Source organism: Balaenoptera physalus, assembly GCF_965194825.1.
Source record: "Balaenoptera physalus genome assembly, chromosome: 19".
NCBI lineage: Eukaryota > Metazoa > Chordata > Mammalia > Artiodactyla > Balaenopteridae > Balaenoptera > Balaenoptera physalus.
The window spans coordinates 5,611,604-5,634,388 of NC_138900.1; the positions used below are offsets into that span (position 1 = coordinate 5,611,604).

Below are 22,785 nucleotides of genomic sequence, written 5' to 3' on the forward strand. Positions count from 1 at the left end.
CACCTGACCTGCCTCTATTACAGTCTGATATTCTGTGGCAGAGAAGATGCCCAGTTTCTAGCTGGATCTAAGGTTGAAGTTACTTGAAGTCTGTATTGGGAAAAGCTACAGTTCAGACTTCCTCCTGTCTTTCTCCTTTACTCTCACCGTGTTGCCACACACACACTTTCAACACTTCTGGTTACCAAATGTGTGGGTTTCCCACACACCAAGCAATTCCTATCAGCTGGATCCTACATTTTAACTCAATTCTAACACTATCTACTTGAAGATAGTGCCAGATCCCACCAGTTAAGAGCTCAGTCCCACAACTGCTCCCACCCCACCTCAGATACTAATCCCAAATAGATGGTCCCCAAGTTACCTACAACTTGTCTGACTTGGCTCCAAATTGGAGGTTTCCGTGAGCCCCCTGTCAGGTTTGATTAATCTGCTAGAGTGGCTCACAGAACTCAGGGAAACACTTACCTGTGTTTACTAGTTTATTAAAGGACATGATAATGGACAGAAATGAACAACAAGCTGAGGAGAAACAGAGTGAGATCTGGGAGTGTTCTAAGCACAGGAGCTTCTGTCCCCATAGAGCTGGGGGTGTGTTAACACTCCCTGTACTTCAATGTGTTCACCCTTCTGGAAGCTCTCCACAGCCCCTACTATTGTTGGGATTTTATGGAAGCTTCCTCACGTTAGGCATGATCAATTAGTAACTCCATTTCTAGCCCCTCTCCCCTCTCCGGAGGATGGGGAGTGGTCTGAAAATTCCAAGTCTTTTTTGGGGACCAGCACCCATCCAGGAGCCATTCATGAGCCCACCCAGAGTCCCATCAATAGAACAAGAGATGCTCCACATGCTCTTATCATGCAGGAATTTACAAGGGTTTCAGAAGCTCTGTGCCAGAAACTGGGGGCAGAGACCAATATGTCTATTTTCTACAATTTCACAAGCTCAAATAGTCAACCTCAAAAGGATACATCCTAAAAAAAAAAAAAAAAAAAAAGGATACATCCTAAACGATTCTATTTTTCTAATATTCTATAAATGACAAAATTATACGATTAGTGTCGGGGAAAGGATGTGACAATGAGGATGTAGCATGAGGGAGTTTGTGTTGACAAACTATTCTGAATTTTTACTGGGGTGTTGGTTACAGGAACCTACATATGTGATAAAGTTTAAGGCGGTATTTAAAAACCATGTTAAAACTGGTGCAATAGAAATAAACCCTGTAGTTAACAGCACTGTTACAATTTCACTTTCCTCTATTTGATAGTAAACTGTGTGGTTATATAAGGTTTTACCTTTGGGAATAGTGGACTGAAGGTGATTTAGGAAATCTCTGGAATATTTCAGTTTTTGTGATTCTAAACTTACTTCAAAATTAAAAGTTATAAAAACATCACATTTACATTAATTTTATAACCCCCCTGCTGCTACTTATAAACTTGGTTAAACACACCAAATATGTTGACTTATACTTATGAAATGAATATATTGTTTCATTTTGAAGTACTTCAAATATTCTGAAATAACACTTAAACTTGGAACCAAAGAAATGCAAAAGTTAATTAGATAATTGAACACTCCTGCACCGTATATACTAAAATTTAATCCATGATGAGAGTAACTGCCACTATGTAAAATTTATAAGATCAATGACAAGGCATCTAGAAATACGGCTGAAGGTATCCTTTCCCCAGTTGTTTGTGAGGTGTATTATCCCTTAAGTTTAGACCTGTAACACAATGTTCTCATTCATCATTTCTCCAAGGCTTCTTTCCTTCATTAAGTTGTTTGATATTTTGTTAAAGGCCACCATACTGAATGTGTTATTGCACAGATTTCCTGGCAAATGATGAGGCAATATTTATTACTGCAAACCCTGCCATATTCATCACCATTAGGAAAGTACTTCTCTAGTGTTAACTGACATCTCTTGAAGTGTTACTTCTGGGCAAAGGCTTTCCCACAATTATATTTCTACCAATTAGAAATATTCATTCACTCATGATCTATGATGACCACATATGATAGAGTCTATTACCAATAAAGTCTTTCCTAGTCTTTCACATTCTTAGGCTTTATCTCAGTATACATTTTTTTTTTTTAATTTATTTATTTATTTTTGGCTGCGTTGGATCTTTGTTGCTGTGCGCGGGCTTTCTCTAGTTGCGGAGAGTGGGGGCTGCTCTTCGTTGCGGTGCGCAGGCTTCTCATTGCGGTAGCTTCTCTTGTTGTGCAGCATGGGCTCTAGGCACACGGGCTTCAGTAGTTGTGGCATGCGGGCTCAGTAGTTGTGGCTCGCAGGCTCTAGAGTGCAGGCTCAGTAGTTGTGGTGCACAGGCTTAGTTGCTCCACGGCATGTGGGATCCTCCTGGACCAGGGCTCGAACCCGTGTTCCCTGCATTGGCAGGCAGACTCTTAACCACTGCGCCACCAGGGAAGCCCTCAGTATACACTTTTTAGACAATAAAATGTCCTAAAACATTTTCACCATGGCTGATTGTGTCTAAGTTGTCTTGTAAATTTTTTCAGCAACATAAAATATGAGGCAATTGATCACTAAAGATAACACCACATTCTTTGCATTGTGATTCTTCTCTGCGTACTGTTATCTTGAGTACAACTGGCAACAGGCTTCCCCAGAGTGACTACCTATGAATTCTCTTATGTTTAACAAGGATTGACAAGTGGGCAAAAGCTTTCCCACACTCGCTGCATCCATAGGGCCTCTCTCCTGTATGCTTTCTTTGATGAACATTGAGCCCTGACTTTGTGGTGAAGGTTTTCTCACATTCACTGCATTCATATGGCTTCTCTCCTGTGTGAATTCTCTGATGGGTAATGAGATCATTTTTGCGCAAAGAGAATTTTCCACATTCAGTACATGCAAAGGAAGTTTTTCCTGAGTGAACTCTCTGATGTTGTATGAGGCATGTCTTCTTCCTAAAGGCTTTACCACACTCGTTGCATTTGTACGGTTTCTCTCCAGTGTGAGTTTGCTGATGTGTACCCAGAGTACTCTTCATGGTGAAGCCCTTGCCACATTCATTGCATATATATGGTTTCTCTCCAGTATGAGTTCGCAGATGTGCGATGAGCATGCTTTTCCCAGTTAAGCCTTTGCCACATTCATTGCATACATAGGGTTTCTCTCCTGTGTGAGTGCGCTGGTGTACGTTGAGATGACTCTTCTCTGTGAAGCCTTTACCACATTCACTGCATACATATGGTTTCTCTCCTGTATGAATTCGCTGATGTCCTATCAGCCGGATCTTGGCTGGAAAGCCTTTTCCGCATTCACTGCACACGTAGGGCTTCTCCCCTGTATGAGTTCGCTGGTGTACAATCAGGCGGCTCTTCACAGTGAAGCCTTTCCCACAGTCACTGCATACATAGGGTTTCTCTGCAGTATGAGTTCGCTGATGTACAATAAGATCACTCTTCATGGTGAAGCCTTTTCCACACACACTACACACATAGGGTTTCTCCCCTGTATGAATCCGCTGATGTCTGATGAGAGGGCTCTTCAAGGTGAAGCCTTTTCCACACTCATTGCATGTATAGGGTTTCTCTCCAGTATGAGTTCGCTGATGTACGATGAGGCAGTGCTTCATTGAAAAGCCTTTCCCACATTCACTGCACATATACAATTTCTCTTCTCTGTGAGTTTGCTGATGAGTGATAAGACTGTTCTTCAAGGTGAAACTTTTCCCACATACATTGCATATAAAGGGTTTCTCACCTGTATGAGTTCGATGGTGTGCAATAAGACGCCTCTTCTCGATGAAGCCTTTTCCACATTCACTGCATATGTAAGGTTTCTCTCCTGTATGAGTTTTCTGATGTGTAGTGAGACTGAACTTTGTAGAGAAGGCTTTTCCACACAGACTGCATCCATGGGGCTTCTCTCCCGTATGAGTTCGCTGATGATAAATGAGCCGACACTTTTTGGTGAATGCTTTCCCACATTCGCTACATGTGTAAGGTTTCTCTCCCATATGACTTTTCTGATGTATCTTGAACTGCGATTTCTCGAAGAAGGTTTTATCGCATTCAGTGCACTCATAATGTTTCAGTCCCGTATGAGTTCTCTGATGTTCAGTGAGCCTGGATTTTCTGGAGAAGGCTTTCCCACACAGACTGCATCCATGAAGTTTTTCTCTAGTATGAACTTTCTGATGATCAAAGAGCTGAGACATCTTGAAGAAGGCTTTCCCACACTCACTGCATACATGGGCTTTCTCTATGTTGTGAGTTCTCTGTTGCTTAGTGGACAGGGAGTTATTGTTGATGGGTTTTGCACTTACAGGAAATTTAATTTCAGTAAAAGATTGCTCATGGTTAGCATGGAGAAGGGATTTCCCATCTCCATTAAACTCAGCAGAGTTCTCTAAGTTACAGCTTCTCTTCTGGTTTTCAAAACTTAAATTTGAATTTAAAGGTTTTTCAGTTAAGTCAAACATATCACAATTTTGCTTTAATAGGAAATGAGTTTCGTTCTGATTAACAATATTTGCAAATGTATTATGTTCGCAGCATTGTTCCACAGTATTTTGAATGCTGTGATTTGGCAAGTGATGCTGCAGAGGGTCATCAACTTTCCTGATTTCTAGGAAAGAAGAGAACAAGGAATCATTCCACAATCTCTCATAGTTTTAATTTGGAAAGAAAACTGTTTCAAAAAATGCCTTCATGTGAAGTAACTATTTAGTGACAATTCTATGCGTGATATAATAAGAAACATATTTGGTCTTCCTCCACAGAACTCCTAAAGCCTTGTAATTTCCGAAGTGACAGGAGTATCTTTCAATACTGAGTTTATGCTAATGAGGTGACTTAGCATAGGGTTCCTACATAACCTCAGGATGGGACTGATCACCAGAAAGACTAAGTGATTAGAAGGTTGGAACTTTCAGCTCCACCCAGCAGCGTCTGGGAAAGGAGAGAGGGCCTAGAGATTAAAAATCTATAAAAACTCTTAACAAGATTTGCTCAACCTTTGGATGGGTGAACACATCCATGTGCGAGGAGGGTGGTGCTCCCCAGTTCCATGGGGACAGAAGCTTCTGCATTCAGGAATCCTTCAGTCCTTGCCCTATGTGCCTCTTCCTCTGGCTATTCATCTGTATCCTTTATAGTAAACTGGTAAACATAAGTAAATGTTTCTTTGAGTTCTGTGAACCTCCCTGGCAAATTAATTGAACCCAAGAAGGGGGTCATGAGAACCTTCAATTTATAGCCAGTTTGTCAGAAGCACAGGTAACAATCTGGAGTTGCAATTGACATCTGACATGGGGACAATCTTGTGGGACTGAACCCTTAACCTGTAGGATCTGACACTATTTCCACGTAGATAGTATCAGAAATGAGTTAAATTTGTAGGACACCCAGGTTTAATTCTGGGCATAGACAACTGGAGCAAAGGAATAAAGAAGGCAATTGCAGTCTGTGAATCACGGTTAAAGGAGCAATGAATATGTAAGAGGTGGAGGAAATCAGGATATGTTCAAAGAAAAGACAAGGTTCACTGATGGACTTAATGGGAGAAGCACGGAAGAGGTTCAGACTCAAGGATTATTCCAAGAATTATGTGGTTTCAGCCACTGGGTAGGTGGAATGCCTCTTAATAATGTGAAGAATATTACTGAAGTCCAGAATGAGAGGAAAATCTAGCACACATTGTGAAACAAAGCTTAAGGAGGTTATTACTTGTCTGAATACAAACATGAAGAAATGCGTTGAATATATAAATGTTTCAAAAGGTCTTATCTGAAAATAGCAATGTGGATAGCATCAACATAGATTATTGAAGAAGAACATATATATGTATATGTGTATATATATATATATATATATATATATAAAACTGATTCACTTTGCTGTACTCCTGAAACTAACACAACATTGTAAATCGACTGTACTCCAATATAAAATAAAAATTTTTAAAAAGAACCAGAGTATTCAAAGACAGAATACTGGATAAGATTATGTTTGGAAACATGTATAATAAAAGCTCAAGGCACAGGGCCAAGGCTTTAGCCATTTCAACATGTAGAGTTTGAAAATTCAATCAAGTCCATTGAAAAGAACCAAACATTGACAACTGTGATCAGGTGCAAACTTGCAGACCCAGGTGTATAGAACAAATACAATGGCAAGTAAGAATGTGTCTCCTTAGCATCTGATTTCAAGGTAAATGTGATAAACTATTGAGGTTTATCATACTCCAACAACTTGCCCTCTTCTTCATTCTGCAGACCACCATTTACCTAACTCTAGCAAAGCACTAACACTAACATCAAATATAGATAAAATCTTCTGTAACCAACACTCCGAACTAATACTCTACTTGGAACATATTCTCCTATGTTCCTACACAAAAAGGGAACGATGATATGCAGTTACTCCATCCCTGAACATTGCAAAGAAAGGACTGGCCCTCAGAGGATAACCTCTGAGTCCCTGGAATATCCCACCTGATGAGAATGTCTTTTTAGGCATGAGGTCTTAGGACATATCATAGAGTCTATGCTAACAATGTGATTTGTGGTAGATGTCCATTTTTGTATGCCTGAGGCTTTGGACAACACTGTAACATTCTGATTCTGGGGTCTAGAGGCACCAAGCTTGGGTGAGCTTCCCTGGTTGGCAACACTTCACACATGTTGTCAAACATTCAAACATCATTGCTGGGAAAATTCAGCACTGTTCACATGACTCCACTGGTAGAGGACAACCGGGAAGCTTGTGTGCAGCCTCTCCTGGAGTCTTTCCCATGCACGTTTGATCTTTGATGACTTTAATCTGTATTATTTTATTGTCACACATTGTAACCAAGAGTATAAAAGTACATTCCCTTCCCCAATAATGTCTATCTTCTATAAAGTAGGCAAAGCGATCCACTTTAAAAATTGTATAATGCCACTCCTCTACTCAAAATCCCATTTTCTCAACTTATTCAGAAAAGAAGCAAGGTCTTGAATGCCCTTGATAGGCAGTTTGTGACCTATGTACCAAAACCCCCAGCTACTACCCTGTTACCCTTAACTCCAGTAATTTTCCCTCTTGCTCAGTCCCTTCTACCCATGTAAGTTTCCTCGAAGTTCCTCAAACACATTCCAGATTCAGGTCTTTCAACCTCCCACTGTCTCACATTTGGAAAACTCCTCACCCAGGAAGATTACTCATATCCCTCATCTATGTGCTCAAAGGCACCTTATCAGAGAGCCACTCCCATTCCAAAAGGGCAGTTCCAAGCCCCAACACCCACTCTTCCATTAGCTGCTTTAATTTTCCTTACAGCAATTTTTACACTAAGACATGTTTTTCTTTTAAATGTGTAGAACTGAAAGAGAACCTCAATTTTTAAAAGGATGGAGAGAAGATTTCTGTTCTAACACACAAAATAGGAAGTCACAGGCCAGCTGCCATGACGAAGACTAAAATACGTAGAAAGAAATTGTACGTTAGACAATATTCAGAGAGAAGTCAATTTGGCGGTGTCTCTTTCAGAGAACAGAAAGAGGTTAACCCATGGGAATGGAAGAAACTTTTAAGAATTATGAGAACTGAGAAGAAAATGGAAATGAAAGTATGGAAAACCCTGGAAGGGGGTGGGGACCAAAGAACCACACAAATGCACAGCAAAAACCAGGTTATCATGGGGACACAGCATCCAAGGTGGGGTTGCATGTTATGGTGGGAAATCGTTATTTCCTCATACGGCAGGAAGAAGGTACAGTGGTAAGAAGAGTATGATGAACTCAAAGTTCTCTTTCCAGAGAGGCCTGGAAAGTGGGATATCACAGCAAGAGAGGCAGTAACACAGACAGAGATCTTGTGATGGTAGACGAAGGAGAGGAAGATTTGAAAATCCAAGGAAGAAGAAAACTATGCAAACAAACAAAAATAAGATGCATATGAAATAAGCGGGGATCAGGGACTTCCCCGGTGGTCCAGTGGTAAAGAATCCACCTTATATTGCAGGGGAAGTGGGTTCGATCCCTGGTCAGGGAACTAAGATCTCATGTGCCATGGAGCAATTAAGCCCGAGTGCCACAGCTACTGAGCTCGTGCACTTCAACTAGAGCCCGCGTGCTGCAAACTACAGAGCCCGCTAGCTCTGGAGCCCGCATGCCACAACTACAGAGCGCACGTGCCCTGGAGCCTGCACACCACAACTAGAGGAGAGAAAACCCGCAAGCCACAACTAGAGAGAAGCCTGCACACCACAACAAAGAGCCCGTGTGCCACAACGAAGATCCTGCGTGCCGCAACTAAGACCCGACGCAGCCAAAAATTTAAAACTGAAATAAAATAGATAAATAAATAATAAAGACACAATAAAAAAAAAACACACTCATGGTTTAGAAATAAGCAGGGATAAGATCTCAGAAGAAAACAAAGGGATATATTTTCCTCTTAACTTCCAAAAAGAAAGAGCTCTTATACAGGAAGAGAGGTACGTGATAGGGCTGTTTATGTTTCCTCAGACACTATCACAGCTCTGACACCTTCTCTCCTGACCAGAGTTCGACTTCCCTGGCTGCCCACCTTGCTGGGTCTCACCCACTCACCTGGACAGATTCGACCATGGCTGTCATCTTCTACTGGCCACAGTTGTTCTCCTCGCTCCAACCTGGAGACAGCATCTGGTTTGCTGGCTTGATACCCTGTTCATGAAAAATGATAGAAGAATTAGACATATCGAACTGGGCTGGGATACGGCAGGAAGGGATAATGGTACATGGAGGGAATAAACAGGTTTCACATCTGTAACCTCAAGGCTTTTCTCTCAGGAGAGGGGCGATTATACCCTCTAGTCTGGGGCAAGAGAAGTATCTGAGACTCGACCATTCCAGAGGAATGCAGTTAGTCTGAAGAGTTAAGAGGCTGAGAATGGAATGGTCACTGACGGGCACCCTCTGAGGGACCCAGGGGAGCCGTCCTCACCCACGGACACCAGGTTGCTATAGTTCTCCAGCATCACATCCCGGTACAGGTCCTTCTGATCGGGGTCCAGGAGCTGCCACTCCTCCCACGTGAACTTCATAGTCACGTCGTCATACGTCAGGGATTCCTGTCATAACACAGTCACGTTTAGCCAAGTGATGTTCTTTGGGTGACATGGAAAAATGTAAAGGAAATTATTCTGCTCACTTTTGCCATATAGGAAATTGGTGGGTTTTTTCCTTCTTACGCTCTGATAGAATAAGAATACTAGTAAAATACTATGTTACGGTGCTGTCTTCCTGATGGAATAGATGCGTAAGGCAGGGTTAAAAATGCCAAGCTTCTGGGCTTTCCTGGTGGCGCAGTGGTTGAGAATCCGCCTGCCAATGCAGGGGACACGGGTTCGAGCCCTGGTCTGGGAAGATCCCACATGCCGCGGAGCGGCTGGGCCCGTGAGCCACAACTACTGAGCCTGTGCATCTGGAGCCTGTGCTCCGCAACAAGAGAGGCCGCGATAGTGAGAGGCCCATGCACCGCGATGAAGAGTGGCCCCCACTTGCCGCAACTAGAGAAAGCCCTCACACAGAAACGAAGACCCAACTCAGCCATAAATAAATAAGTAAAAATTAAAATGGAGATTTCTTTAAAAAAAAAAATGCCAAGCTTCTCATCATGGCTTGGTCTTTCTGGTTACCAGCCCTCATGCAGGAGCTCACTCAGAGTCACCTCGGTAGAACAAAGTCACTCCTGTCACCCAGGAAATGACAAGAGTTTCAGGGGCCCTGTGTCAGGAACAGAGGTCAAAGACCAATATTAGAACAGGAGATACCCCTAGTGTTCTTATCGCTTAGGGAATCACAAGGGTTTTAGGAGCTCTGTGCCAGGAACAGGGGGCAGAGACCAATACATATTTTCTGCTATCTCACAAGCATTCACTAATATCAAACTATATGCTACTTACAAGTAGATGAAGAAAATAGATATTAATTTCAGTGGTCAATATACTAAACAAAATAAGAGAAACTGTACAGGAAATTCCCTGGCGGTCCAGTGGTTAGGACTCGGTGCTTTCACTGTGGTGGCCCGCGTTCAATCCCTGGTTGGGGAACTAAGATTCCGCAAGCCATGTGGCCAAAAAAAAAAAAAAAAGAAAAGAAGAAGAAGAAAAAAAAAGAAAATTAGAGACCAATATCACTGATGAATATAGATGCAAAAATTCTCAACAAAATACTAGCAAACAGAATCCAACAACACATTAAAAGGATCATACACCACGATCAAGTGGGATTTATCCCAGGGATGCAAGGATTCTTCAACATACGCAAATCAATCAATGTGATACACCATATTAACAAATTGAAGAATAAAAACCATATGATCATCTCAATAGATGCAGAAAAAGCTTTTGACAAAATTCAACACCCATTTCTGATAAAAACTCTCCAGAAAGTGGGCATAGAGGGAACCTACCTCAACATAATAAAGGCCATATATGACAAACCCACAGCAAACATCATTCTCAATGGTGAAAAACTGAAAGCATTTCCTCTAAGATCAGGAACGAGACAAGGATGTCCACTCTCACCACTATTATTCAACATAGTTCTGGAAGTCCTAGCCACGGCAATCAGAGAAGAAAAAGAAATAAAAGGAATACAAATTGGAAAAGAGGAAGTAAAACTGTCACTGTTTGCGGATGACATGATACTATACTTAGAGAATCCTAAAACTGCCACCAGAAAACTGCTAGAGCTAATTAATGAATATGGTAAAGTTGCAGGATACAAAATTAATGCACAGAAATCTCTTGCATTCCTATACACTAATGATGAAAAATCTGAAAGAGAAATTATGGAAACACTTCCATTTACCATTGCAACAAAAAGAATAAAATACCTAGGAATAAACCTACCTAGGGAGACAAAAGACCTGTATGCAGAAAACTATAAGACACTGATGAAAGAAATTAAAGATGATACCAACAGATGGAGAGATATACCATGTTCTTGGATTGGAAGAATCAACATTGTGAAAATGAGTATACTACCCAAAGCAATCTACAGATTCAATGCAATCCCTATCAAATTACCAATGGCATTTTTTACGGAGCTAGAACAAATCATCTTAAAATTTGTATGGAGACACAAAAGACCCCGAATAGCCAAAGCAGTCTTGAGGCAAAAAAATGGAGCTGGAGGAATCAGACTCCCTGACTTCAGACTATACTACAAAGCTACAGTAATCAAGACAATATGGTACTGGCACAAAAACAGAAACATAGATCAATGGAACAAGATAGAAAGCCCAGAGATTAACCCACGCACCTATGGTCAACTAATCTATGACAAAGGAGGCAAAGATATACAATGGAGAAAAGACAGTCTCTTCAATAAGTGGTGCTGGGAAAACTGGACAGCTACATGTAAAAGAATGAAATTAGAATACTCCCTAACACCATACACAAAAATAAACTCAAAATGGATTAGAGACCTAAATATAAGACTGGACACTATAAAACTCTTAGAGGAAAACATAGGAAGAACACTCTTTGACATAAATCACAGCAAAATCTTTTTTGATCCACCTCCTAGAGTAATGGAAATAAAAACAAAAATAAACAAGTGGGACCTAATGAAACTTCAAAGCTTTTGCACAGCAAAGGAAACCATAAACAAGACGAAAAGACAACCCTCAGAATGGGAGAAAATATTTGCAAATGAATCAACGGACAAAGGATTAATCTCCAAAATATATAAACAGCTCATTCAGCTCAATATCAAAGAAACAAACACCCCAATCCAAAAATGGGCAGAAGACCTAAATAGGCATTTCTCCAAAGAAGACATACAGACGGCCACGAAGCACATGAAAAGATGCTCAACATCACTAATTATTAGAGAAATGCAAATCAAAACTACAATGAGGTATCACCTCACTCCTGTTAGAATGGGCATCATCAGAAAATCTACAAACAACAAATGCTGGAGAGGGTGTGGAGAAAAGGGAACCCTCTTGCACTGTTGGTGGGAATGTAAATTGATACAGCCACTATGGAGAACAATATGGAGGTTCCTTAAAAAACTAAAAATAGAGTTACCATATGACCCAGCAATCCCACTACTGGGCATATACCCAGAGAAAACCGTAATTCAAAAAGACACATGCACCCGAATGTTCATTGCAGCACTATTTACAATAGCCAGGTCATGGAAGCAACCTAAATGCCCATCAACAGACGAATGGATAAAGAAGATGTGGTACATATATACAATGGAATATTACTCAGCCATAAAAAGGAACGAAATTGAGTCATTTGTTGAGACGTGGATGGATCTAGAGACTGTCATACAGAGTGAAGTAAGTCAGAAAGAGAAAAACAAATATCGTATATTAATGCATGTATGTGGAACCTAGAAAAATGGTGCAGATGAGCCAGTTTGCAGGGCAGAGGTTGAGACACAGATGTAGAGAATGGACATATGGACACCAAGGGGGGAAAACTGCGGTGAGGTGGGGATGGCGGTGTGCTGAATTGGGCGATTGGGATTGACATGTATACACTGATGTGTATAAAGTTGATGCCTAATAAGAACCTGCAGTATAAAAAAACAAACAAAACAAGTAATACTAAACTTTCATTGGGTTATTTGTATGGAAATATGTTAATATAAATGTTTCAGACATTACATGAAATTTCTAAAAATCTTATATTTGTATTTGTATGGAAATATGTATGGAAATATGTTAATATAAATGTTTCAGACATTACATGAAATTTCTAAAAATCTTATATTTGTATTTGTATGGAAATATGTATGGAAATATGTTAATATAAATGTTTCAGACATTACATGAAATTTCTAAAAATCTTATATTTGTATTTGTATGGAAATATGTATGGAAATATGTTAATATAAATGTTTCAGACATTACATGAAATTTCTAAAAATCTTATATGTTCTGGTATAATGTTATAAGTCATAATCCTAGTTATTACTTTAAAATGTATATCTCAGAAATAACTAATTTTCTTGTCAACTGCATTATTATGAACTTTCATCAAATCTTTTACCGTGGTCATTTTTAAGTCTTTTGTCATTTACAGACAGTTCTGGGTGTACTCTGATGATTTTGCAAATATGTTCCTATAAAAGGGTTTCATCTTCAAGAAATTCATGGAAAAGACTCTGACAAGTACAGGTTTCTGGTAACTGACTGTACTGCTGAACTGAATGAATAAGTATTTTCAGAACTCTGATGAAACACTAATGAACTCATAAAAGTTCTAACAAAAGATCAAGATGAAAAAAAACAATTAATTACATGGGACTGAGTGAACTGATGAGGATGAGTATAATTTTTGTGACTTTCAGTCTGAATTAAAAAAAAAAAAAAATCCCACAAGGACTCAGAGGCAAAGAATATACAAATCAATTTTCACTGCAAAGTAAAGGAGCTGTTACAGTGGAGGATTACTGGACTGAATGTCAATATTATGACATAGTATGAGTGTGTTTCATGTTTGGTAATTGCAATCATTGTTGCTTTTGTTGTGGTCATCCATGTACAATGCTTGGTGTCAGTCTATTTATCGCTTGTAAAAATAAAATACAGAAAAAAAAAAAAAAGAAGAAGAAGAAAAAAAAACTGTACAAAACACGTATAAAGCATAAAAGATTATTAGATGATCAGGAACTTTATTCAATATCCTGTAATAAACCATAATGAAAAAGAATATGAATACATATAACTGAATTACTTTGCTATACACCAGAAACTAACAGAACATTGTAAATCAACTATACTTCAATAAAAAAATTAAAAAACAAAAAAAGAATAAAAAGTCCAAGAAAAAGATTATTAGATGATCAAATTTATAAGAAAACTATTCTTTAAAGAATATATATATATGGACAGAGACAATGCACATATATGTGTGTATATCATTAGGTTGGGTTAATATCATATTAGATGAAATGAGGAAACATCTGTAGGAAACATGTTTTTACATTTATAAGAAGTAAGGACAGGGACTTCCCTGGTGGCACAGTGGTTAAGAATATGCCTGGCAATGCAGGGGACACAGGTTCGATCCCTGGTCTGGGAAGATCTCACATGCTGTGGAGCAACTAAGCCCATGTGCCACAACTACTGAGCCTGTGCTCTAGAGTCCGTGAGCCGCAACTACTGAGCCCACGTGCCACAACTACTGAAGCCCTAGAGCCCGTGCCCTGCAACAAGAGAAGCCACCGCAGTGAGAAGCACACGCACGGCAATAAAGAGTAGCCCCCGCTCGCTGCAACTAGAGAAACCCTGTGCACGGCAACGAAGACCCAACACAGCCAAAAATAAATAAATTTATAAAAAAAAAAAAGAAGTAAGGACCGTCAAGGACTGCAGTTAAGGACCCAACACATCACCTCTATGGAGAACCGTCAAAGTCCTATGGGAACTTGAGACCCATGTGCCATGAAACATTAACATCCCTCAAGGAACTGGTCTGCTTTTTCCTCACAGTTGATCCCTATGATATGTGATATAATAAGAAACATATATTTGGTCTTCAGCCCCAGTTTCTAACACAATTGCTCCTAAACCCTTGGAGTTTTTTAAGTAATAGAGGTAAGGGGCATTCTGTGTTATTTATAACAAGTCCCTTTCAAACATACCTGAGTTTATGCTAGCAAGGTGAGTCTTGGTGGACCCCTAGAGAGTTTCAGGATGGGGGTTGGTTGCCCAGGGAACCAACCTTGTGATTAGAGGGTTGGAACTTTCAGCCCCACTTCTAGTCCCCAGGGAGGGGGGAGGGACTGGAAACTGAGCCAATCAACAATAGCCATTGATTTAATCTACCACACCTACCCAATGAGACCTCCATAAAAAAAACCCGGGCTTCCCTGGTGGCGCAGTGGTTGAGAATCTGCCTGCCAATGCAGGGGACACGGGTTCGAGCCCTGGTCTGGGAAGATCCCACATGCCGCGGAGCAGTTAGGCCCGTGGGCCACAATTACTGAGCCTGAGCATCTGGAGCCTGTGCTCCGCAACAAGATAGGCCGTGATGGTGAGGGGCCCGTGCACCGCGATGAAGAGTGGCCCCCACTTGCCGCAACTAGAGAAAGCCCTCACACAGAAACGAAGACCTAACACAGCCATAAATTAATTAATTAATTAATTAAAAAAAAAAAAAAGAGTGGCCCCTGCTTGCCGCAACTGGAGAAAGCCCCCGCACAGAGACGAAGACCCAACACAGCCATAAATAAATTAAAAAAAAAAACAAAAAAAAAAAAACCCTAAACTACAGGGCTCAGAGCACTTCCGGGATGGTGAACACATCTACGCGCTGGGGGTGTGACACTCCTAGAGAGGGCATGGAAGGTCCTTGTCCCTTCCCTCATATCTTGCCTAAGTATCTTTCCATTTGGCTCTTCCCAAGCTATATCCTTCATAATGAACCAGTATAGGTAAGCAAAGTCTATTCCTGAGTTATGTGAACCGTTGTAGTAAACTATCGAACCTGAGGAAGGGATTTCGGGAACCCCCGATTTGCAGCCAAGTCAGAAGTATGGGTACTGTGGGCAGCCAATACTTGGCATCCAAAGTGAGGGCAGTCCTGTGGGATTGAGTCCTTAAACCTGTGGAGACTGACAGTAACTGCAGTAGTTAATGTCAGAATTGAATTAAATTGTAGATGCTCAGCTGGTATCTAGAGTTGGAGAAGTGACTGTTGGTCTGGAAAGATCCACACATTTGGTGCCAGAAGTGCTGGGAGTAGAAACAGTTTGTAGTACTGCCTGACATGTAACTTATGATTCTCTTGTGATGGCTGTCAGAGATATTACACAAAAATTGACAGCTAATATAACTCACAGGATTTTGCACATTCACATATTATATCCCAACACGAGTCACAGAATATGAATCCTATGAATAATATATTCTTGATCCAACTTTACCAAGATTTCTCCAGATCCTGCTAGGATCCATTTAAACTTTCCTACTTAGCTGCACTGATTTTTACAGGCAAAGCCACTGGGGAATAAAGAAAGAATAAAAGAAACCAAAAGTCACCTGGGCCTGGATCATTTTCTTCTGACTTTGGGAAATGGCTGCAAACTGGGATGTTGTCTTTAGCTCTTCTGGATCAGCTCTAAGTTTCTGTTCAAAAATCTCAGTCTCCAGTCAAGGATGTCTCCAGAACTGACAGTACTTAAGTCTCAGAATCTTTTCCTCCTTCTTTCCTTTGATCCCTCTTGTTCCTGGGGAGCCAGCACCTGTGGGCTGAAGAGCAAATTACTCTGAGTGGCACATTCTCTTTCGGCCCAGATCCTGTCAGTGTTGCTGGCCACTCACCTTAAATTAAGGCCCCCAAAGATCGATCGGTCCTTTTATTAAGAAGCTTTTACATCTGGGCCAATAAAACACAACATTCCAAATATTTGGGAAGTACACCTTTCTCTTGTAAAGTGGAAGCAGTAAGACTGTGAAAGGGGATGTGGGAAGGAGAACCAGCACAGCACAATGCCCCACTGACAGGGAAATCCACAGGTAGATCAACTTTAGGAAAGAGGACACACAGACAGGATATACACATTTTTCTTCTTTTAAACCACGTGCGTCCACGTACCTCTTCAAAAGTCTTTTTACATCCCAGGGTTCACATACTCAAATTTGAAGAACATCATGCTAAGCAAATAAGAAGCACCGTCATGTAATTTCTCATTACCATCCACCTCTTGATCCTCGATAAGAGTATTATAAGCATAAACCTATAAAGGATACTCAGCCAAAAATCCTCTAGGAATAAAACTGAAATAAAAACATTTTCAGGGGTCGGGGGGGAGAAGGATAAATTAGGAGTTTGGGATTATCATATACACACTACCATATATAAAACAGATAACCAACAAGGACGTACTGTATAGCACAGGGAACTATATTCAATATTTTGTAATAAACGGTAGGAGAAAAGAATCTGAAAAAAAATAGATATATATGTACGTACAACTGAATCATTTTGCTGTACACCTGAAACTAACACAACACTGTAAATCAACTGTACTTCAATTAAAAAAAAAAAAAACATTTTCAGGCAAAACCAGAGAGAATTCTTCATCAGAAGACCTGTAATACAGCAAATGCACATGTTCTTCAAGCAAAAGGAAAGGGTCCTCCAATGTAAGCAGAGGACCAAGGAATGAAAAGGAACTAAACTGGTAAATAAGCAGTTAAGTCTAAATTAGTACCAGCTGGGAAAATGATCATATCTCAGGAGGTTTTAAAAATATAGACAGTTAACCACCACTTCCCTGGTGGCGCAGTGGTTAAGAATCTGCCTGCCTGGGCTTCCCTGGTGGCGCAGTGGTTGAGAATCTGCCTGCTAATGCAGGGGACACAGGTTCGAGCCCTGGTCCAGGAAGATCCCACATGCCAGGGAGCAACTAAGCCTGTGCACCACAACTACTGAGTCCGCTCTCTAGAGCCCGCGAGCCACAACTACTGAGCCCACGTGCCTAGAGCCTGTGCTCCGCAACAAGAGAAGCCACTGCAGTGAGAAGCCCACGCACTGCAAGGAAGAGTAGCCCCCGCTCGCCATAACTAGAGAAAGCCCGCGTGTAGCAATGAAGACCCAATGCAGCCAAAAATAAATAAACAAATAAATAAAATTTTTAAAAAAAGAGTTAAAATTTACCATGATAGCATATAAATTATGAGGTGGGTAAACGAATGAGTGTTCTAAGATCTCTGTATAGATAAAGTATTAAAGTACTAATTACAGTAACACTTTGACAAAGGCTGTATATTATTTGTAATCTCAGATGTCAAAATAAAACTAATAACTTTTGAAAACATACATAATTTCTATGTTAAAAGACAGAAAATATAATGTACATGGCTTCTGTGGCAATTACTCAACTCTACCACTGTAGCTCAAAAGCAGTCATACTTTTGGACTTCCCTTGGTGGTCCAGTGGTTAAGAGTCCGTGCTTCCACTGCATGGGGCACGGGTTCCATCCCTGGTTGGGGAATTTCCACATGCCATGCAATGTGGCCAAAAAACAGCCGTATTTAAAAAACAAAAAAATAGGTGTGCTAGGTTCCAATAAAACTTTATTAACAAAAACAGGCACTGGGCCAGAGTTAATCCATGGGCTCCAGGTGTCCAACCCTGAATTGGAGCAGAATAGCCATATGATCATCTAAATCAAGAGTCAGTAACAGACTCTCCAGGGCCTGGACCATCTGTTTTTACAAATCAAGGTTTATGGGAACACAGCCAGACGCATCTGTTGACTATTGTCTTAGGCTGTTTTTACACTATAATAGCAGGGTTGAGAATCTGAGTTTGGATACATTACCCACTGCAATGCAGTTTGAAAAAATAATAATAAAAGGTGAGTTTTGAATATAAGGAGAGGCAAATTATATTTGCCTAATATGTCTATATATCTGTTTAGTCAGGAGGCTGGTTACAAAATTAAAATGTAAAAATTCTATACGATTCTAAAGCATACACAGGTCAAGTATCTATTTAAAAGAACGTCTCCTGGGAACAATTTAACATTCAAGCGAAAATGATCAATGAAACTATCAACTGGTGACCTAAAAATCCATTTCTAAGAATCTCTGAAAGGAAAATATTGGCAAAAGTGTGATATTTGACAGGTCATTTTTACTTTCTTCACTATATTTTTCATAAGAGCATGTATATTTTAAAAATCAGAGAGGGCACTTCTCTGGTTGTCCAGTGGTAAAGAATCCGCCTTCCAATGCAGGGGATGCGGATTCAATCCCTGGTCAGGGAACTAAGATCCCACATGCCGCGGAGCAACTAAACCCGCGTGCCACAAACTGCAGAGCCCATGCGCGCTGGAGCCTGCGCACCACAACTAGAGAAAACCCGCAGACCACAACTAGAGAGAAGCCTGCACGCTGCAACGAAGAGCCTACGCCGCAACTAAGACCTGATGCAGCCAAAAAAGAAGAAAGAAAAAAAAAATCAGGGAAATATCAGCATTCTACACTTTAAATAAAATTGCTGTAGCACGGTCATTAATATAAGTTCATGGCTTTCGAAGTTTTCTTTCCAAAAAAAAAAAAAAAAAAAAATAGAGAGGGAAAACAAGGAGGAAAGCAGGGAGAGAGAAAATGAGTTATAAATACAAATTTTACAAAACACAAAGCCACAAATATGGGGAAATTAGCAGCTTTTTTACTCAGCTATGCTATGCATCTACCATCACAGTTCATTATTTAAGGTATTTTACTTCACTGAATCTTCAAAATAACTCTAAGGGAGAGATTTTAATTGCTTTTCTTTTCTTTTTTTTCTAAGAAGGAAACAGACAAGAGGTCACACGAACTGCACAATGAGCAGGAGGCAGAATTTGGATTGAAAAACCAGATTCATCTCGTTCCGAAATTAATTTTCACTCCACACCAGGCCAAAATTATTTGTAAATAAGATGTCTGTTCATTACATAAAGAAAGGAAACAAGTAAAAGGCTGTTAGTAGAACTGTAATTAATCATGTGATTGAATAAGTATTTAAAGTAATGGTAGAGGTCTGCAACTTACTTGGAAATATACCAAAACCAACAACAACAAAAGACTGATATATGAACAGATGGATGAACAGAGGGTTAGGTAACTAACTGGTAGAGCAAGTCTAGTACTATTAATAATAAAGCCTAAGTGGTAGGTATATGGGTGGTTAATATAAAATCCTTTCAATATTTCTGTATGTTTGAAAATTTTCACACTAAAATGGTGGGTGGAAAGAAAGATATTGTAGGTTTAAGAATTTAGTAAGGTGACCAAACATAAATATTTAAAGTTAATTGCTGGGGGGCGTGGGGAGAGGATAAATTAGGAGGATGGGATTAACATACACACACTACTATATGTAATATAGATAACCAACAAGGACCTACTGTATAGCACAGGGAGCTATACTCAATATTTTGTAATAACCTAGAAGGGAAAAGAATCTGAAAAAGATATCTATATATACATGTATAACTGAATCAATGTGCTGTACACGTGAAACACGATATTGTAAATCAACTATACTTCAATTTTTAAAAAATCAGACGAAAATAAATAAATAAATAAAGTCAACTGCTCTTTTATGTTGTAGAAAATTATAAGGAAACGGGAGTTAGCAAATAATAATATGTTTACAATTGCAATTAAAATAAGTAGTCTAGGCTGGAGATGAAAGGCAAGGGAACAAATCCATGGGTAAATGCATAATCATAAAATGTTCCAAAAAATGACACCTAAGTATTTTAAATATTTCACGTCTATATAAATGTATGCAGTCACTGAATATAAACCTACTTATAATACCACCAGTTCACGCATTTAAAATAATTTGTAAATCTATATTCCATGAAATAAAGTGAAAGAGAAAATCATAGTACCATTTACGCAATTTATCTGAATTATGAATATGAAGGACATGATATAAACGCCTAAAACTGAAATACACTAAAATTTTACAAGCATTGTCCTTTGGGAACAGAACTCACGGTGACAGAGATGTTATTTTACTTGTTTTAGACAGAATCTGAAAAGAAATAGCCAAGAGGAACGTGCAGGACTCTTGCAGGACAAAGGATAAAAGCTGCATCTGAAGTATCGTAAAACATACTGCTATTAGATATTCATCTGGTGGATCTCTGGATCATTCATCTTGCCAAAAACCTTCATCTCTGAGAGTTTAAGAGTACGGGGTGATGTTGGGTGCCAAAGAGGATTTTAAAACTAGTGGTGAAGAAGGGACTCGGACCGACCTAAACGGCAGAAGGGTAACGTTAACGTCCATCACATCTGTTATACAGGCCGAGGTTGGAGCTCAACACACGCAGCGGCCAAGTACTCGGGCCTCCAAAGTATCAGCCCATACACTCATCTGTACCCCAAACGATTACTACCACCACCCGGATTAATCTCAGAGACTCCTGTCCATTAATCCCGAAACAGATACTCCATCTTTAAGCCCCAAACAAAACCCGAACCATAAACAGCATTCACTGACAAACACCACCCTCCAGTTCGCAATCACTGAGCCCTACAGAGAGTAAACGGCAAAGACCCCCAACACGTGCCCTCGCCACTAAATCGTTGACCTCTAGGGATCTTTAACCACTAAGCACAAGAGAATCTCCTGATTGAAGCCAGAAGTACCCCAACCGCACATACACTGTTAGCCACCCTTTAGGGCTCGCCTGGAAAAGAACACCCATTCACGCTGTCCTCCCGCTTGTAGTCCACACGCACCACCCAACGCGGACGCTGACAGGCCCTCCCTCCCCACTGTCCACGAAGAGACCCAGCCACTAACGTGACTTCCTCCAGGGACGATCGCGACCCATCCACGGCTGAACTTACTTCGCGGAACTTCGTCGCTTCCCTCATCACCGCGGTACGGTGGCCAACGAGGGTCTGAAACGTTTCTGCCGCAAAAAGACAACTGAATTTCCGGCTTCTCTTCGGAGGTAACTTGGCCGCGCCCTCTAGCGTGGCCCGGTGGGCGCGGCCATGTTTGGGGATCGGGCGTCTGAAGAGCGAAGAGCCCCGTTTTGCGCTCGTGCGCGGGGACGGCTGGGAAGACGGGAGGTCACCGAAACTGTCAATTTTGGGGCACCTGAACCCTTAATAAAAACGGACGTATGCGCATAAGCTCGAGCTTGCACCAAACAAGAAAGGCATGGGGGTAAATCCCTTTCTGCGAGCTGGCAAGAAAATTAAAATGGCAGTGACGTTGATCCACTTTGTACGAAAGTTAGGAAACGGCCCAGTGGGCGCAACCATCTTACAGGAAGTGGAGGAATCCGTACAGCACAACTCGCGTTTGGGAAAAGGCGAACCGTCCGGTAGAGGATATCTGGGCCAAGTTTCTAGAGAAATTGGCCTGAAGGGACTTTTGAACGGCACAGGGCTTGGAGAAGCTCTGACGTTACAGGGATGGCGGCCATAGGCTAGGAAATAAAAACAGCTGGAACGTGCTAAAGCTGTTCGTATGTATGGGGGAAAGGCCACTGAAGGCGGGCCCAATGTGAAGGGCGGTACCTATGACAGAGGGGGGAAGCTATCCCTTTGGGGTCCAAAGACAAAGACAGGGCTCTTAAGACCAAGGGTCAAAAATTAAGGAAATATGACTTAAAGGAGAATAAAAGGTTGTGTAAAAAAAAGAGAGTAATCATGTTACACTACGTGAGTCAGTTGCAAATAGCTTTACAAAGTCATAGTAATGTAACACCGTAACTGTGGATCCAACTAAACCCGTTGGAAGAATGGAGGAAAAGGAAAGGAAATGCCGTGTGTGTGTGTGTGTGTGTGTGTGTGATAGATATGAGTGTATTGAAACAGAAATGTCTAAACTACTCCAGACTCAATGGATCATTTTACATTCCCACCATCGATATATGAGATCCACTTTCTCTGATTCCTCACTAGGATTTGTTATAAAGAGATTTTAAAAGGAATAAGAAAAAGATGACCAACCTAAATTTTTTTTTTACTTTTTAAAATTATTTTTTAATTTTTGGCTGCGTTGGGTCTTCGTTGCTGCACGCAGGCTTTCTTCTACTTGTGGCGAGTGGGGGCTGCTCTTCATTGCTGTGCATGGGCTTCTCATTGCGGTGGCTCCTCTTGTTGCGGAGCACAGGCTCTAGGCGTGTGGGCTTCAGTAGTTGCCGCGGGTGGGCTTGGTAGCTGTGGCTCACGGGCTCTAGAGCGCAGGCTCAGTAGCTGTGGCGCATGGGCTTAGCTGTGGCGCATGGGCTTAGCTGCTCTGCGGCATGTGGGATCTTCCCGGACCAGGGCT

At 40.8% G+C, this 22,785-nt stretch overlaps 1 protein-coding gene across 1 annotated transcript in view; it reads right to left on the reverse strand.

The window, feature by feature from the left end:
* LOC309649629 (uncharacterized protein) overlaps positions 1–21,159 on the reverse strand; it is a 70,342-nt gene extending 49,183 nt beyond the window's left edge. Inside the window, exons 1-5 of the mRNA XM_082439784.1 lie at positions 16,578–21,159; positions 16,022–16,231; positions 8,954–9,080; positions 8,578–8,673; positions 2,654–4,610 (exon numbers count right to left, since the gene is read on the reverse strand). Of these exons, the coding sequence (XP_082295910.1) occupies positions 2,654–4,610; positions 8,578–8,673; positions 8,954–9,080; positions 16,022–16,036 (2,195 nt within the window). The 5' untranslated portion in view covers positions 16,037–16,231; positions 16,578–21,159. The remainder of the gene's footprint in view (positions 1–2,653; positions 4,611–8,577; positions 8,674–8,953; positions 9,081–16,021; positions 16,232–16,577) is intronic.
* Positions 21,160–22,785: the final 1,626 nt, after the last annotated feature.